Source organism: Oncorhynchus kisutch, linkage group LG14 (genome assembly GCF_002021735.2).
Source record: "Oncorhynchus kisutch isolate 150728-3 linkage group LG14, Okis_V2, whole genome shotgun sequence".
Taxonomy (NCBI): domain Eukaryota; kingdom Metazoa; phylum Chordata; class Actinopteri; order Salmoniformes; family Salmonidae; genus Oncorhynchus; species Oncorhynchus kisutch.
The window spans coordinates 53,655,692-53,675,150 of record NC_034187.2 but is presented as its reverse complement, the minus strand read 5'-3'; the positions used below and the strand labels follow the sequence as shown (position 1 = coordinate 53,675,150).

The following is a 19,459-nucleotide window of genomic DNA, read 5'->3' as shown; positions in this document are numbered from 1 at the left end:
TAGGAGAATATAACATAAGATCTGGTAAAAGATGGTAATATAAATAAAAAAACATGCTTTTTTGTATTTTTTTGTATTGTCTTTGAAATGCAAGAGAAAGACAAATGTATTCCAGCACAGGCACAATTTAGACTTAGGCCTCTAGCTAGCAGTGTATGTGCAAAGTTATAGACTGATCCAATGACCCATTGCATTTCTGTTCAAAATGTTGTATCAAGTGTGCCTAATTGGTTTATTAATCCATTTTCAAGTTCATAACTGTGCACTCTCCTCAAACAATAGCATGGTATTCTTTTGCTGTACTAGCCACTGTAAACTGGACAGTGCAGTTACATTAACAAGAATTTAAGCTTCCTGTCTATGTCCTGGGAAATGTTCTTGTTACTTACAACCTCATGCTAATCGCATTAGCCTATGTTGGCTACCAATCCTGTAGCGGATAGCTTGTTAAAGTGAGCCTACAAGGCTACATATTGAACTTAAATCGTCTCAGGCCAGTGGCACAATAAATGCATTTATGGTAAGAACAGAATCACCATCATAATCATTAGCCTATACAGAGAATTATGTTAAAAAAAACAAGTCCAAATACTCATCTCATCCATGTCTTAGGAAAGGGTTGATTTAGCAAGCTTTCTACTACATGAAAACTACCCAAGCAGACCTGAAACAGATCTGACAATGACGTTTTGCTTTTGATTGGTGTGAAGCCAAATCCAAACCTGCTCCGTTGAGAGGTGCTTTGCTGCACCAGGACACAACCCACACTTGAACTCAGCTCAAAGCTGATTGGCTAATTTAAAATCATTTATATATTTTTTAATAAAGGGAGGCAAGATGCTTGCTGGCATCAGTCAATCAAATGCTAAAGCTGCAACATGGGGCGGCAGGTAGCCTAGTGGTTAGAGCGTTGGGCCAGTAACCGAAAGGTTGCTGGATCGAATCCCCGAGCTGACAACGTAAAAATCTGTCGTTCTACCCCTGGACAAGGCAGTTAACTCACTGTTCCTTGGAGGGCTGTCATTGTAAAAATAAAAAAAATATATATATATATATATATATATAATAATAATTCTTAACTGGCTTGCCTAGTTAAATAAAGGTTACGCATGTCATACTCTTTTGGGCCAGACCGCATCAGATACATGGGCTACACAGACTGAGACAGAGATGTGCTGTTTTCCTTGCTCTGATGATTGGTATTATGGAAGGCTTCAATGGTTGTTTTAACCCCAGTTCTAGCCATGTGATCTTCCTCCCTGTTATATAGAGCCTACTAGTTTAGTATGCAACCCAGTGGCGGTCTGTGCCGTTTTAAGATGAGGGAGGACATATTTTTTTTAATAAGCTTGACCTTATTTCTATTACACCATATTGGATGTCTGTCATTCATATTCCATTCACCCAGTTCAATGTTACAGCGATAGCTTGAAGCTACTACATGATACTCAAAATGTCCTTTTACCCATCATGACGTTTCTACAACCTAGTCTATGAATGAAAGTTTACAATGTAGGTGCACACAGTTTGAGACAAATTTGACGTTGCTCAGTGACACATTCAATACTGCCTTTCACATGGGTGAACATTCGTCCCAACAGTTGCAAACAAGAGTTTCTATTGGACAATTTCATGTATGTTTATCCCGTTTCGTTTGCTTCCATTTTAAGAAAGGTTTTTCAACAGAATCGGTGGAATCAATATAGCCCTGGTCATGCATAAACACATTTAGTTTTCATAGCAGCCACGTTGTATTCCTTCTAGCATCTATGTGCTCTTCTCTTACCTTTTCCCTTCGCTTATGGACTTCAATGCACAACACATCAGCTGTATGTGACCAGGCGAAAAAAAACTTTCTAAGGCCCAACCATATCATAACTGCTACACACAGTCTACATCATTGTCACCATATTAGCTAAAGTAATGAAATAGTCAACCCAGTTAATATAACTAACGTGTTAGTAAACATTTGTGTATAGTCAGTAAGCAGTTTAGCACTTACACCGGCTGGCCCCGGTGTCAATAAACTAATGAAACCAAAAGCTTACTTTGACTTGGAAGCGTTCCAGTGTTGTATTGGATAGTCATAACCAGCTAGCTAACATAGTATTCCTCTGTTTGAGTAGGCTAAACTAGCTAGGTGCATTTGCTAGCTAAGTGAAACTAAAAGTGATGTTATGCAGTTCTAACTAGCTGTAGCTTATGCTTTCAGTACTATATTAATTATCTGATCCTTTGATTGGGTGGACAACATGTCAGTTCATGCTGCAAGAGCTCTGATAGGTTGGAGGACGTCCTCCGGAAGTTGTCATAATTACTGTGTAAGTCTTTGGAAGGGAGTGAGAACCATGAGCCTCTTCGCTTTTGTATTGAAGTCCGTATACCCGGAGGAGGATGGAAGCTAGTTGTCCTCCGGCTACACCACGGTGCTACCTCAGAGTGCTGTTGAGGCTACTGTAGACCTTCTTTAAAAATAGTGTATTTTAATAAATAATTTGGTGCCGTGAATATATTTAGTATAGTTTTCTCTAGAAAGGATAACTTTTTAAATGTTTTGCATTTGAATTTTTTATGACATTTTGTTAATTTTAAATTTTAAAAGGATGGTCCTCCTCTTCCTCCACTAATGCAAATCCATGGCTTTTTGTTCACAGCTGGCATTCTGCTTACTGTTGTCTATGACAAAATATCAAAAAGACCAAGTGATGGTCTTTCAAGAAATCATTGCAACACAGTCCACCCAAATAACCTCCTTATCAGCTGTAGCTCCCTGAGCAGCAACATCACATACAGTACATGAACGCTTGTATAGGTAGAAAATGTAATTGTCTTCCCGGTGGAAATTAGTTTTAATGTCGCATGATCCATAAACAAAGGAATGTAGGACATAAAATAACGACAGCAGATGGGTGTTTTCAGTAGACTAACCTTAGTTGACCCATAGTATGGGCCTAGGCAGTTTAATATACAAGACACACAGGCCTAGCTGGCCACTAGCTATCGCCTGTGTCTTGTGGTTATGAATGGCTGATGTGCGCCCAGCAGTCTCCAGGCCACTTACAACTGGCCCTTCTATTTTCCACTGTGTAGTCCAGGTGATTTACAGATGACTGCATGTCCCTCACAGTCAATGTCATTACTGACTCATCAGCACAATGCATCCTGTCTGCAGGTTAAGCCCCATTCTCACGTCACACGCTACACAAGCTAGAGGCCTAAGTGTAAACACAATGACCTCCCCTCAATATCACCCACACTGTATTTCCTGTCAAATACCCCCCCACACCCCCATATCTCACTTGCACTAGAGTAAAACAAAAATGTATGCTTTATGGTAGTAGGCTTATATGTTGACCGGTGGGCCGTAGCAGCTTTGCCTAGCCAGTAAATATAAATCATGACTGAAGAAGGTTTTGTATCTGTTACGACCATGAAGCTAACCCTAGTGCCTTTCCTTGGTCTCCCAACTGCAAGGTACTATTGGCCAGACTGTTAGACTCTAAGGAATTTTACGTACTACACCTTTTATTTACTACATAAATCACCTTAAAATGTGAATGATGATTCAGTTAATAGACCAACAACCAGTGCTCCTCATTTTAAAGTCTTATGCTCAGTCATTTAATCACATTGTATCAAATAACCAGCGGAAAAATCATTATTTCCCCACAAATGTAATTGTGGTGGTCTGCTTTATCTGATAGCGTTCTCCTTTGGTGCAGTGCAGCCACGGTAACCGCTTGGCTTTGAGATTGGCTTAAATCGCCTAAGAATCACAGTGAAGCCGCATGCTTACATCGTGGCCATGTACAATGCATTCATTTGCGTGGACAGTGGGCTTGATTGTCACATGCACTACATATATTACAATCAGCCAGGCCCTTCAGGTTGCTGCTGCAGGCTTGAACCCATAGTTGAGGTACCATTGAGACCCCCTCATTAGGGGGGGTGGCAGGGAGGTACGTGGTGTAGGTTTGGGGAGGGGTCCAAGCATTCCACACACTGACAACCCCTCTCAACTGCCCTGAGGCAGCAGCTGAGGGGGCTATATATAGAGCCGGTGCTGTTTTTGGTGACAGTGGGTGAGTCAGGGTGACCCAACCTGACTGCTACCGCTGGGATCCTTCTTTCTGAACCTCACCTACAGCACACACGTATGAACACACACCATGCCGCCCGGGGCTTTTGTTGCTCCCATGGCAGTAATTTACTGGGATATGGAGGATTAGGGAGGGGGGTGTTGAGGGGGGATGAGGGCATGCAGGGAGCGTGTTTTTTTTTTTTAGGAAGCACAGAGAGGGTCCTGATTGCTCCCCCTTGGGCTTCACTTGCTAACTGGAGCGTGGCGGTGCATCAGGTTCAGGACCCCCGCAGCCCCCTTGTTGTCAGTTGACAAAAGCAGTAAGCATCCCATTCCCTCTTACACCCAGCCTTCAATCATGAGAATCTCAACTCTTCCCTTTCCCTCTACATGCACTGCATCTTGAATGTGTAGGCCTAATTATTTTTTTACATTTTGTTTTTATACGTACCGAGTAGTTGAAATTGGATAGTTCCCCCTGTTTTATCATCTATTATTTTAACACAAATTCAAATTTAAATGTAAGACACAAGTATACAATACAGTGGTGCATCCCACTTCCAAACATCCACTCAAATGATTGTTGTATTTTCATTTGCTGGATGAATTGCTCAGGACACATGCCTGTGAGTCCGTATTGGGGCTTGGTATATTAGGCCTACACATTTAACATCGGGAAATACACAAATTGTATGAGCACATCTTGTATCAGACAGGAGTGCGGGGGCAGTGTTTGTTGAGTGTGTAACTGTAATCCCGACGGTCTCTGCGTACCCCCATCTGGCCCTGCTGCCCTCCGTCTGTCTCCGACACGCTGCTCTTTGTCTGGGGCGGGCCCTGTGCGTCAGTCTATGGTCTGGCTGTAGTGGGGTGGGGTGGGGTGCTGGGGCGGGCCAGCGTGTAATTGCGGGTCATTGTTTTGTCCTCCTGTTGACCTATCTGGGTTGGAGGCCAGAGTGATGGATGTTGTGGGTGGGTAGTCGTGACGTGTTGGGGGGAGTTCACGCGGGAAACCGTGGCAAGGAGGCGATTGAACAGATTTCAAAAATGGATTGTGCAAATTGACAAACAATTCTACAATAAGGGCAAAAAAGAAACTGCAAACGCATGCAGCAATTTTTGTTGGTCAGTTTGTATTATTTTCTGAGCGTCCTGTCGAAATAGCTTAGCTACCAACCAATAATTGCACCCACGGTGGTCAACATGCTGCTTAGCCTCATTGCCAAAACAAATTAGTCTGAGACCAAAAAGCCTCTTAACTACTTACTTCTCCTTTCCTCTTAAAGTGTAACTTTAACAGGATCTTATTCATTAGAGCACATCGTAGAAAAAGATTTTGCACCACAAACAAAAACGAGCATTTCAGGTTCGGGTACCCCCTCACTGTTTCTGTTTTCTTCCGTTTGGTACCTAGTGAATACGATCCAGCTGAAATGAATGTATCAATTAACAAATGTGTGTGTTTCTGTGTTTGGACCCCCCTATAGGCCCGTCGGCCCCCACCTCCCTCTTCCAGCCCCCGCGGAGGCCTGGCATGGGCACTGTGGGGAAGCCCATCCGCCTGCTGGCAAACCACTTCCAGGTGCAGATTCCCAAGATTGATGTCTATCATTACGATATCGACATCAAGCCTGAGAAACGGCCTCGGAGGGTCAACCGGTAAATACAACTGGACATAGAGGGGGAAGGAGAGACATTTCTCTCTTGAGGGGAGCTAGAAGGTGGAAATGAATTTTCATTGGAAGGAAGAGAGAGCAAGGTCTTAAGTTGATCATTTGAGGGTTTGTGTGTTTGGTGGAGGCTTTTTGGGGAGTTGAGGGAATGGAAGTGTGTACTTGTTAGCAAAATAAGTCAAACTCAAGTGCGAGTTGTACTTGTGAAAATAAAAATGGGTATTTAACTTCAGGGCAGGTGGGAAGTTGTTTATTTGAATAATGTATTGGGAGGGACAGTGAAGACCAGAATATAGTACTGTAAGCAGTACAGTCGATGTGAATGCATTATCTGGCCAGCTCATGATTCCCCCTCTCTCACAGGGAGGTGGTGGACACCATGGTTCGCCACTTCAAGATGCAGATCTTTGGTGATCGACAACCGGGCTACGACGGGAAGAGGAACATGTACACGGCCCATCCACTACCCATCGGGAGAGACCGGGTAAGCAACCGTCTAAACTATACTATTGTACCTCTAGTTTTAGCAACAATGTAATGGGTTTTCTCTCCATCCCAGCACCGCTGTCAGTTCTTGAAAGGTTTTTGGGATTTTCCTGTCGCATCCAGAACCACTGGATCCATTTGCCCAAAACGCGATGTGCATCTGTTTATTCCAGGCCTTGACCAGTTTCTTTAGATATACTGTCAGGTCCACCATTATTAAAGAATGATTGATTAAAAAAGACTATATAAAATAAAATAAATATATTGTATGCTCCAAAAAATATACATATATTTTATACTAATACATTTACCCCATTTACCGGTTGGTGGTTGGAATTGAAGAGGGGTCTCCAATGTTTTCTCCAATCTCATAAAACATTTTAGCAAAAGGCTCAGTGCCCTTATCCTTGCAAGTTTATAAATGATGTGGTTAACTGTATGGATAAAAGGAAATATTGTGCTGCCCTCTTCATTGACCTGTCAAAGGCTTTCAATACTGTTGATCCCTCACTGCTAATTCAGAGGGTTTCCTCAATTGGCCGCATGTAACTGGTTTAAAAATCACTTGACAGATGGAACTCGATGTATATCTACTGACGGTGTTACATCTGGTTTCCTGGATATTACGAAATGTGTCCCGCAGGGGGCGATTCTGGGTCCTGTACTTTTTACTGTTGACATGAACAACATTGTAAAATGTTCACCTGCACTTGTATGCCGATAATACTGTTGTGTATGCTATTTCTCCCAGGGTTGACCACGCTTTGTCTGAACTAAAGTCTGCCTTCATTGTATTACAGAAACTTAATTGACTTGAAATTAATACAGAATGCAGATAAAGCACCTAAAAAATAAATGTAAAAATTTAAGGATATGTACTTTGGATGGTGTCCATATTGATTGTGTCCCTGCTTACAAATATCTGGATAGATGAAAGCTGTCTTTTTAAAAAGCATATTGATGGGTTGGTTAAGAAGAAGCTGCGAATAAAAATGGGCTTCTTCTATAGAAATAGGTCCTGCCTCTCGCTGAATGGTAGAAAGCAGATTAATCAGTAGACGTTCCTATCGGTCCTGGACTATGACATCATCTACAGTATATTAATGCAGCTGCCACGTCATTAAAGCAGTCAATGCAGTTTATTATAGCGCACTGCGCTTTATTATGGGTGCTAGTTTCAGTACTCGCCACTGCATTCTATACCAGAAGGTTGGTTGGCTCTCTTTTTATGTCACGTAGGTTGGTACGTTATGTTTTAATTTATAAAGCCCACTGTACCTAACGTCATTACTAAACTTTAGACATACGAGTTACCACACTCAGTCTCAGGGATGGTTAACTCTCGAAATTCCTTTGGCTTCTAAGGAGTTTTCTTGCACATTTCTACTTTGTTTAAAAAAAAAAAAATCTTCAAACTGTTCTTAAATTTGACGTTCATGTGCCTCTAGCATTATTCAGAAAGCTGAGGACCATATTATTGATGAATGCATTTACTTTTATATTTTTTATGACCGTGTTTTTCTTTCTGCTATTTATATTTTGATGTGTGTATTTTTCTCTAACGTGTGTAATTCAGGGCTCATCTGTAAGAGACCTTGGTCTCAGTATGTAAAGGTTAAATAAAAATACAAATGAAAAAGGTGAGGTATTGAAAACAGGGGTGCCAATAGTTTTGACCCCTGTCTTTTTCAGAGGGGAAAAAAAAGTACTTAAATAAAATCTGTTATCTGAGCAATTGTATTAGTATAAAATAAAACTTTTCAAAACAAAATGGTGAATAATAAAAAAGCATAGTATTTGTATTTATTTGACAGTCCATTTTTGCTCCTCTTTATCAATAATTTTGGACCTGACGGTATAGCTCAGAGCATATCACAAATGTCTTTATTTGTGGCTTTCCGGACCTTGCAACCATTCCCTAACACCCTTCCCTCTGTCTCTCTCCTCTAGGTGGATCTGGAGGTGACTCTACCGGGGGAGGGGAAGGACCAGACCTTCAAGGTGTCGCTGCAGTGGGTGTCGGTGGTGAGCCTGCAGATGCTCCTGGAGGCCCTTTCAGGCCACAATGAGGTCCCCGAGGACTCTGTTCAGGCCTTGGACGTCATCACCCGCCACCTGCCTTCCATGAGGTAAATGTTCCCACTATATGGCTAACCTGCGATGTCGAAATGGGCTATTATGTGAACATTTATGTACACACATTTGCTTGTTGGTTTAAGTTTATGGTTAGGCATATGAGGTACACGGCTTCTATAACTTGGCCCCATAACACCTCTCTCTTCCTGTGGCAAAATACCAGTTGTTCATGGATTCATTGCGTTGTTATATCTTGGCATCCTATATCAAATAGTCTTGCCCATATAAACAGTGAATAACTTTATGGCCAGTTTCCACACACAGTTCCAAATAAATAACTCTGTGCCTATGACCTAATTTCATAAGAACATCAAGCAGATACTTTGAGGTGTAGAATAGTGTAACAGTATTTTTCCCAGAGGGAATTTCTGTTGTCATTCTGAGGGGTGAAGAGTGATCTCTTCCAGAATAATCTTGTCTGTCTTTTTTTGCTACATTGTGATCCCTCTAACTGAACCAGTTCTCTAACTGACTCCTCCATGGGGATGTTTCCAGGTACACTCCAGTGGGGCGCTCCTTTTTCTCCCCTCCGGAGGGCTACTACCACCCACTGGGCGGAGGGAGGGAGGTATGGTTCGGCTTCCATCAGTCGGTCCGTCCTGCCATGTGGAACATGATGCTCAACATTGATGGTAAGAGCCCTTTTTTGTGTCTTTAGGTTAGCCTTACATGCTGACCAGACCGGACACGTCGCGTGCGCGGCAAAATAAATGTAGAAATCCATGTTATTCAATTATTGCACCCACACTGCTCGCACGAGCCAATGAGCGTCTGCGACGACAAGGGCTAAAATAGAAGTCATTCCTATTTCTGACGCAGATCGCACTGAAAGTCCTGCCTCTCCCATCTCCTCATTGATTTATAGAAGTAGGTACCCACGTGCCGCCATCTCATTGGTTATACCCACGTGGGTGATTGAAAGACTAACTTTGTTGTGGTAATACAATGAAAGTTTAGATGCGATCACCATATAAGTTCAAAGATGAAAAAGCCTGGAAGGAGGAGAGATGACTAGAAACGATTTGGTTGGCCGTTTTATGTGTGGATTAATTGTCGGAGTAGAGGACCTTGTGCAGTTCAGGTAAAATAACAACTCAATGTTTATATCCCAGGACAAATTAGCTAGCAAGTGCAAGCTAACTAGCTAAATTGCCACACATGTTTAATGCTTTTCGACCTGTCCCCAAATTAATGTCATTCGTTCAGAGTTTGTTTTGATATTTTAACCTGCGTGTCGCGTTTGGTTTAGGGGGGGAAAATACATTTATGCACAATAGCGCACGATGGCGCATATGCGCGCAGCCGGTTTGGGTTCCGTGACTACTGACTGTAGTCAATACAATGACTCAATAATGTAAAAATCCCAGGCTGTGTTTGTGTTGGAGTAATGTTTGCTTTGGTCGTGAACCTAACATCTGTCTCGCTTTGTCCCCCCCCACAGTCTCTGCCACCGCTTTCTACCGTGCCCAGCCTGTGATCGAGTTCATGTGCGAGGTGCTGGACATCCAGAACATCAACGAACAGACCAAGCCACTCACCGACTCCCAACGCGTCAAGTTCACCAAGGAGATCCGAGGTGGGTGGGGACCTGCAGGTCAGACCAATGTTTTTACCATGTTTCTACACACCAAGGCTGCATTTGAAATGGCACCCTATAATCGTGTTGGCTGACACTGTCACGAAACCAATGCGCACGCTTCAATGGGGCAGAAGTGTGTGTTGTGATTCTGGATTGCCAGATGGCTAGAAACAATGACAAGAAGCTGCAATAAGGGGGATTGTAGGTGGCTCGTTTCCGCTAGTTTTATCTTTTATCTTTATCTTGTACCATGTCTTGTTTGATACCAAGTCTATGCTAATATGGCAAAATTTCGTTAGCCAGGTAACCAACAACTCTAACAATGTATTTGAGACAACAAATGCTCATTGTGCAAATGTATTTGTTTTCAATTAATATTGGAGACAAAATATAGTTGACATGTTGTCAACAATCTAAGCCAACCCCTTCTGTTTTGCCCCATAGTTGCGCACGTGTCGGTTTTGTTGCTAAACAACCAACCATTCTCTTCACTGTATGATGCGCTACTTTTGAGCCCTAGTCAAAAGTAGTACACTACATAGGAAATAGTGTGACATTTCGGAGCCTTATTAGACGGCATCCACCCACCCAGACAACTGAACTGTACTACACTGAAGTGTATCTCAGGGTCTCGTGTCAAGTCCATTCCAATGCATGAAGTGAATTGAGAAACCAGTTTGAGAATTGTGAAAAGTCTTTACTGACAATAAATGACCCTTTTAACTTGTATCTCTTGACTTGAATTTCAATGTATATGAATTGAAATGGAATTGACAACCAACTGTGCTGTACACCCAGAATCTGAATCCTAACGTGAGATATGCGTGCTTGACTTTAACTTAGTGTAACTTTTGTGTAAATCAGGGATGGGCAACTTTGATGGGGGTGGGTGACACAAAGTAACAGAACTCATCTTGAGGGCCCGCAGTGGCTCGTCGGTCTGCGTATCCACCCCACACTCACAGCACACACCCTGCGAGCAAAACATTCTAGCGGCCCCCTTCGTGACAGCGAAGAGAAAACAAAAATATGTTTTAAAGTTCATTTCCTGCAATTCTGCTAGGGCTGTGCGATATACCGATATTTGAATGATTGGTTTGTTAAATGTGATATGCAGTGTGTAATGTCCATTTCTATAGTTTACTTCGCTACTTGAGTCATCTTTCTCCGCTCTTTCACGCCATGCCACTTTCGACACACACCTAGCCCTGCCACTCAAGGAGCGCATTTGTTGTTCCTTGACCATGAGACACTTGCGTTCAGTCAGCATGGTCAATGAAGCACATGCAACGATGTTGATGACAACGATGCTGTTTTCACTTTGCTTCCTAATATAAATCCACTAGCGTTCTATAATTACATTATTAGTTTGTTTCTTACATCTGCAAACTGCTAGTTTGTCTTAGCAAGTTGGGCCTAAAACGGGTTAGCCGCTAATGCTAATCGCTAGTTAGCTGGCTGAGTCAGAGGAAACGTACTTAGACATTACAGCCTGATAATACCAGTGACGGTGTAGACTTGAATCAACATGTTTGTGCAACAGTATGTTAGAGGAATACTCAAAGCATTTCTGTTAGCTTCATGAAGTAGCGAAGAGAGAACATTCAATGCAGCCGAAGATTATAGGGTCCCCTAGCAATCACTTATCAGCACTTTGGTTCTTACCTTGTCACAATAACTCCTCCCTGGCATTTTAATTCAATGTCATGTCAAAAAACACTGTTCAAAGTTCCCACTATTATATTCTAACTAAGTAGAATTAGCATAATCATTATATTTCCATGATTTGAACAGTTCACCCAAGTGTTTTGCTCGAAATCGCAAGTCAATTCCTAATTGCAACAATTGGTTAAAAATAAGGCCAAGATTGTTTGCCCGTGTCCTGCAGCCCTATGTGGAAATGAGGCAATTTTTTGTTGTTGTTGAAGTTGAATAAAACAATCAGAATGGATGAAGACCCACTAAAATCCCTTAAAATGTATGTGTTGTCACCCTAAGGTCACGCACTACTCATAAAGCAAATTTATAACTCGTATTATTTTTTTCGTTTTACCTCTACGGGATTGCTGTCCCCCCCACAGGACTGTTGAGCTAACGTGCGCTAATCTGATTAACATGAGGTTGTAAGTAACAAGAACATTTCCCAGGACATAGCCATATCTGATATGGGCAGAAAGCTTACATTCTTGGTAATCTAACGGCAGTGTCCAATTTACAGTAGCTATTACAGTGAAAGAATGCCATGCTATTGTTTGAGGAGAGTGCACAGTTATGAACTTGACAATGGATTAATAAACCAATTAGGCACATTTGGGCAGACTTGATACAACAATTTGAACAGAAATGCAATGGTTCATTGGATCAGTCTAAAACTTTGCACATACACTGCTGCCATCTAGTGGCCAAAGTCTAAATTCCTCCTAAACTGGAATACTACATTGTGGCCTTTCTTTTGCATTTCAAAGATGGAACAAAATGGAAAAAATGTAATTTCACATTTCCACAAACATCAAAGTGTTACCTTTCAAATGGTATCAAGAATATGCATATCCTTGCTACAGGCAGTTAGTTGTGGGTTTAGGCAAAAATTTAAAAAAAGGGCCTGATCCTTATGCCGTGATATCATAATTTGCCCATATCGCCGACCTCTAAATAATATACATTTTGCCATGGGACGATTTAAGAGATTTTGCAATTTTATAACTAATTTCCTGCAATTCTACACATTTTGCCATAGGGTGGAGGCAAATGTTTGATTATGAAATATCATATTAAAATGCAATGGGCCCGCCCTTGGTTGATAATTCGACCATGCTTACTACAAGTTTAGATTGTCTCACGGCCAGCTAATTTACAATACTTTTTTTTTTGTTGCTGACATGGTCTAATTGAGACTGCTGATGCACAACCACATTTCTAAATTGCACTGTCAACAGTAAGTTGAGACCCCGACTGAGTCCCCGTCCCCGCCAAATAAATATACACTGCTCAAAAAAAATAAAGGGAACACTTAAACAACACAATGTAACTCCAAGTCAATCACACTTCTGTGAAATCAAACTGTCCACTCAGGAAGCAACACTGATTGACAATACATTTCACATGCTGTTGTGCAAATGGAATAGACAATAGGTGGAAATTATAGGCAATTAGCAAGACACCCCCAATAAAGGAGTGGTTCTGCAGGTGGTAACCACAGACCACTTCTCAGTTCCTATGCTTCCTGGCTGATGTTTTGGTCACTTTTGAATGCTGGCGGTGCTTTCACTCTAGTGGTAGCATGAGACTGAGTCTACAACCCACACAAGTGGTTCAGGTAGTGCAGCTCATCCAGGATGGCACATCAATGTGAGCTGTGGCAAGAAGGTTTGCTGTGTCTGTCAGCGTAGTGTCCAGAGCATGGAGACGCTACCAGGAGACAGGCCAGTACATCAGGAGACATGGAGGAGGCCGTAGGAGGGCAACAACCCAGCAGCAGGACCGCTACTTCCGCCTTTGTGCAAGGAGGAGCACTGCCAGAGCCCTGCAAAATGACCTCCAGCAGGCCACAAATGTGCATGTGTCTGCTCAAACGGTCAGAAACAGACTTCATGAGGGTGGTCTGCGGGCCCGACGTCCACAGGTGGGGGTTGTGCTTACAGCCCAACACCATGCAGGACATTTGGCATTTGCCAGAGAACACCAAGATTGGCAAATTCGCCACTGGCGCCCTGTGCTCTTCACAGATGAAAGCAGGTTCACACTGAGCACATGTGACAGACGTGACAGAGTCTGGAGACGCCGTGGAGAACGTTCTGCAGCCGGCAACATCCTCCAGCATGACCGGTTTGGCGGTGGGTCAGTCATGGTGTGGGGTGGCATTTCTTTGGGGGGGCCACACAGCCCTCCATGTGCTCGCCAGAGGTAGCCTGACTGCCATTTGGTACCGAGATGAGATCCTCAGACCCCTTGTGAGACCATATGCTAGTGCGGTTGGCCCTGGGTTCCTCCTAATGCAAGACAATGCTAGACCTCATATGGCTGGAGTGTGTCAGCAGTTCCTGCAAGAGGAAGGCATTGATCCTATGGACTGGCCCGCCCGTTCCCCAGACCTGAATCCAATTGAGCACATCTGGGACATCACGTCTCGCTCCATGCACCAACGCCACGTTGCACACAGACTGTCCAGGAGTTGGCGGATGCTTTAGTCCAGGTCTGGGAGGAGATCCCTCAGGAGACCATCCGTCACCTCATCAGGAGCATGCCCAGGCATTGTAGGGAGGTCATACAGGCACGTGGAGGCCACACACACTACTGAGACTCATTTTGACTTGTTTTAAGGACATTACATCAAAGTGGGATCAGCCTGTGGTGTGGTTTTCCACTTTAATTTTGAGTGTCACTCCAAATCCAGACCTCCATGGGTTGATTAAAATTTGATTTCCATTGATAATTTGAGGGATTTTGTTGTCATCACATTCATCTATGTAAAGAAAAAAGTATTTAATAATATTTCATTCATTCAGATCTAGGATGTTATTTTAGTGTTCCCTTAATTTTTTTGAGCAGTGTATATACAGTACCAGTCAGAAGTTGGGACACACCTACTCATTCAAGGGTTTTTCTTGGTGAAGAAATAAAGACTATGAAATAACACATGGAATCATTTGGTAACCAGAAAAGTGTTAAACAAATCAAAATATACTTGATTCTTCAGTGTAGCCACCCGTTGCCTTGATGACAGCTTTGCACACTCTTGGCATTCTCCTAACCAGCTTCACGGAAGGTCCCCAAGACCACAGTGGCCTCCATCATTCTTAAATGTAAGAAGTTTGGAACCACCAAGACTCTTCCTATTTGTATTTTTTTATTTAACTAGGCAAGTCAATTAAGAACAAATTCTTATTTACGATGTCCACTGTGGTCTTTCGGTAGGTACCCTTCCCCAGATCTGTGCCTCGGCACAATCCTGTCTCGTAGTTCTTCCAGTTGCCCATTCCTGGTGTAAATCATGCATTGATGTGAATGGGTTTTCACTTATGCACAGCCATCTCAAGTGAGAGTTAGGCTATGTGATAAGGCAACCCGTCACCTCATATAAGAGCAAACCATAGTCTTGTCCAACAGTCAAAGATGAAAGTGTCTAAAATGATCTGCTAAAATGTTTTGAATTACAAAGATTTTCAATGATGCCCCGAAATGTCAGTTTCAAACTCCACTGGTTATATCTCCCTCCTCTTCTGTCTCTGGCCCTATTTGTGATGTGCTCTTCTGGGTGTTTCTATGCGTATGCTTTTCGCTCTTAGGTCTGAAAGTCGAGGTCACCCACTGTGGTCAGATGAAGAGGAAATATCGCGTGTGCAATGTCACACGCCGTCCTGCCAGCCACCAAACGTAAGTGCTGCGCTAATCGCTACACATTCCAGAAGTTTATCTTATGTTTTTTTTATCAACCTATCCAAACATATAAACCGTATCTATCTCTTGATACAAGATCATGTTGATGCAAAGATGAGACGCAGTGCTCTTTCCTTTTGCTCTTTTGTTTTATTCATACGGTGGATGAATATGTATTATGTCTGCCCATTGCTCAGGTTCCCCTTACAGCTGGAGAATGGCCAGGCCATGGAGTGTACAGTGGCTCAGTACTTCAAGCAGAAGTACAGCCTACAGCTAAAATACCCCCACCTGCCCTGTCTACAAGTGGGGCAGGAACAGAAGCACACCTACCTACCCCTGGAGGTAAGAGGGTGGCTCTAAAATGTGCAGACACACACACACTCCACACATGAAACCCTGCTGTATGTATAGAATGCAAGTGATGTTTCTCTCACTGTGGTTTTCCAAGCCTTCGTGACTTTAACGAAATTGCATGAAGGCAACACTCATTGCAACTGCGGATACCCGATGGGTAGGGGGGAAAAAGGGGTTTTGGACCTGGGCATGGTCAGATTTTAGTTTCCACCTTACTTCAGGTCATTAGGCACCAAATGGAAGAAAAGGGACTGAAATGGTAACGAGTATCTGGGCTTGTCCAATAGAAACAATCCTTTTCATGTTCCTCCATTACTTGACTACTGTGATCGTCAGTAACTAACTATTCTCTGTCCGTATACAGGTTTGCAACATTGTGGCTGGGCAGCGCTGCATCAAGAAGCTGACAGATAACCAGACCTCCACCATGATCAAAGCTACAGCACGTTCTGCACCCGACAGGCAGGAGGAGATCAGCCGACTGGTGAGTGATTACTTGCACCCTCGGTGGGAGTGTGAACTGCAACTCAGGAAGTGGAGCGCCGTAGTCCGACAGTACAGTATGGAACCGCATCTCTAATAGAAATCCCCAATCAGTTGTAGTTGATGTCATGGCGATGTTGGCTAGTTAAGCTCATGCCCAGAAACACGTCATAGGGGTAACGGTTATCTCGGTTATGTCTGAGGCAGCCATTTTGTTTGTTTTTTGCAAGGAAAATGCACTGTTGGATCTTTTGAGTAGTTGCAAATATCCGTGTTACTGTTTTCTAAAGAAGTGTGGTTGTCCAGAAAAGGTCTGCACATATCTCTTGCATCATATGGCTTCCTTACTGAGTATTCCATGTCCACCCCCCCAAATATAATCTGGGCAGGGTTAACTGTAAAGTAACTTTGTGCTAAAAGGGCTTTATGAATGAATTGATGATCTGGTATTGGTAACGGTCGATTGCAGTAGGAATCTAAATGATAGATTCACAACAACAAAAATACTTCAGACACTAGCAGGAAGCAAAGTCTTCTCTGCCTACCTAACCCCTTTCTTCCTTTCACCCCCCCCCCCCAGGTCAAAAGCAACAGCATGGTGGGCGGTCCCGACCCCTACCTGAAGGAGTTTGGCATTGTGGTGCACAACGACATGACCGAGGTGACAGGCCGAGTCCTCCCAGCGCCCATGCTGCAGTATGGGGGCCGGGTGAGTACCGACACTGGGCGGGACTGTGGCAGGGTGAGTACTGGGGCACTGGGCTGGGTCAATGTTTCATGGGAGGGATGGGCCATACGTGTGTGTGTGTGTGAATGAAAAGGGTGAGTGGACTACTCAAGGGGAGGAGGATGAGACTTCATGCCACACAGCACATTTGAATTAAATTCAATAACTGTCTTCTGGCAAACAGTTGTTATACCTTTGGCCAATTTGCCGCAAGTAGGCACTAAGCTTGTATTTTCACATGCAAACAGTTGCAACTTGTGAATTTTTGGCAAACAATTATAGGAAACTTGTGGCGAACTTTTTTTGCTGCAAACATTTTATGCAAATTAGATCAGGTTTTTGGTTACTGTGTGTTAACATTGAACTGTATCTACATGAACCAAATCACACACAGGTCTAACTTTAAGTGAACTTGCTTCTCACAGAGAACTAAAACTTAACATACTAAATATATACTAAACATGTATTCAATGCCTTAGGTGATAAAATAAATCATCATGCTAATGAAGAAAAGAGCAAATTGTTTAATCTATGTACATTTACATGAGAGAAATGTAAACACTGGGGATGTTGACCTTAGGATTTTTAAAGGGGCAACTACAGAATTTACATGAGCCAAGTGATAACTGAGCAATATCTTTCAACCAATGCAAGTTTAAATGATAATTAACACAATTTAAATACATTTAAAGAACTAAATCTAAACCAGGTCAGAACTATTGCCTTTTTGAGTGAACTTTGGAGATTGCTGCTCTGTGGAAATCCTTCATCCAAGCTTGCTGAATGCATGAACTGAAACAATCAAACACAAAAACAAAATTAGGACACAAAAACAAAATTATTACTGAAAACATTTTCTATTTTGGCATCTTAAGGTAGACTCAGAGGCTAATGGTCGGTCGGGTTTGGCTTTGGAAAAACGGGGTCGGCTGTGACAAAATTGGCTTGATGTTGCAATGCTTCTCAACAATGTTTCTGCCTTGTATAAATGCTATAAAAAGAAACATTGTAACTAGCATAAACTTGGACTTATGCCTACTAAATCTACCATTAAATGTGTGGCCAACTGTTCCTCGAGATTTTTTTCTCCAGCCAAGCCTCAATACAACTGATTTAAAATGAATCAATGAATTATGATATTCAATCTAGACTGGGGACTTCATCATTTAAGAGACAGTTGTCTCTTCTCCCTGCCTCAGGTGTGTATAAGACTTGGGTGGAAGATAAGCAACAAAAGCAGTTCATATTATTTGTCCAAAATGAATTATTGCCTTGAAGTCTTGACCTGGTGCACACATACATTGAGTCTACAAAACATTAAGAACGTTCCAAATATTAATTGGGGCATGGACTCCACAAGATGTCGAAAGTGTTGACTCCAACATGGGCCAGCAAGTTGGCTGGATGTCCTTTGGGTGGTGGACCATTCTTGATACACACGGTAAACTGTTGAGCGTGAAAAACCCCAGCAGCGTTGCAGTTCCTGACACAAACCGGTGCTCCTGGAACCTACTACCATACCCCGTTCAAAGGCACTTCAATATTTTGTCTTGCCCATTCACCCTCCGAATGGCACACATACACAATCCATGTCTCAATTGTCTTGAGGCTTAAAAATCCTTATTTAACCAGACTCAACCCTTTCACTCTATCCCATAAAACATGACACTGCTAACTAGGCATCAATTAGCTAGCACTTTTTACGTTTATTAGGAAGGTTAATGAAGTTGGACTCATTCCAGACCACTTTGGTAGGTAGCTTGGTTTCCATTTTCCAGCAGATTTTCCTAATACCCCTGATTGGTTGTCAACGGTTACTGGTCTTGGAACTCATGTGTTCCCCAGAAACGGCTTCTGGTGAACTGTTTGCAACTAGCAGCAATACATATTGTTGCCACAGGTTTGCCACCGATTCAAATAGAATCTTGAGAGAATTGTTGTCCAGAAAATAAAAACAACTCTGGCTAGCTGTTTGCCAATAGTGGCAATAAATATTATTATTGCCAGAGGTTTGCTGCGGATTACCACTAGTGGCAAACATTTGCAAAATTCTGGCAACATTTTGTGGCACACTATTTAGTTTGCCTCAAATTTGACACCAACTTCTGTGAAGTTGCCGCAAGAAATTCCTTCCAACATCTCTCAAGGGCATTTATTATTGCATATTGTGTTTGTGGTACCAGTCATAAGTTTGGACATACAGGTGAAGTCGGAAGTTTACATACACCTTAGCCAAATAGATTTAAACTCAGTTTTTCACAATTCCTGACATTTAATCCTAGTAAAAATTCCCTGTTTTTTAGGTCCGTTAGGATCACCACTTTATTTTAAGAATGTGAAATGTCAGAGTAATAGTAGAGAGAATGATTTATTTCAGCTTTTATTTATTTCATCACATTCCCAGTGGGTCAGGAGTTTACATAGACTCAATTCGCATTTGGTAGCATTGTCTTTAAATTGTTTAACCTGGGTCAAACATTTCAGGTAGCCTTCCACAATAAGTTGGGTGGATTTTGGCCTCCTTGCTCGCACACGCTTTTTCAGTTATGCCCACAAATTTT

The 19,459-nt window shown here is 42.5% G+C and overlaps 1 protein-coding gene across 10 annotated transcripts in view; it reads left to right on the top strand.

Annotated features, from left to right (window-relative positions):
- The window catches only part of LOC109903691 (protein argonaute-4), a 33,900-nt gene that overhangs the window by 2,287 nt on the left and 12,154 nt on the right, over positions 1–19,459 (top strand). For 2 of the 10 annotated variants that reach the window (XM_020500561.2, XM_020500559.2), the window contains exons 2-10: positions 5,557–5,740; positions 6,118–6,238; positions 8,191–8,369; positions 8,872–9,008; positions 9,818–9,952; positions 15,241–15,328; positions 15,529–15,676; positions 16,053–16,172; positions 16,752–16,913. In XM_020500561.2, coding sequence (XP_020356150.1) covers positions 5,557–5,740; positions 6,118–6,238; positions 8,191–8,369; positions 8,872–9,008; positions 9,818–9,952; positions 15,241–15,328; positions 15,529–15,676; positions 16,053–16,172; positions 16,752–16,913 — 1,274 coding nt within the window. Of the gene's footprint in view, positions 1–5,556; positions 5,741–6,117; positions 6,239–8,190; positions 8,370–8,871; positions 9,009–9,817; positions 9,971–15,240; positions 15,329–15,528; positions 15,677–16,052; positions 16,173–16,751; positions 16,914–19,459 lie in introns of all 10 variants that reach the window. The other 8 variants (XM_031789291.1, XM_020500562.2, XM_020500558.2 and 5 more) reach the window with 6 other exon arrangements.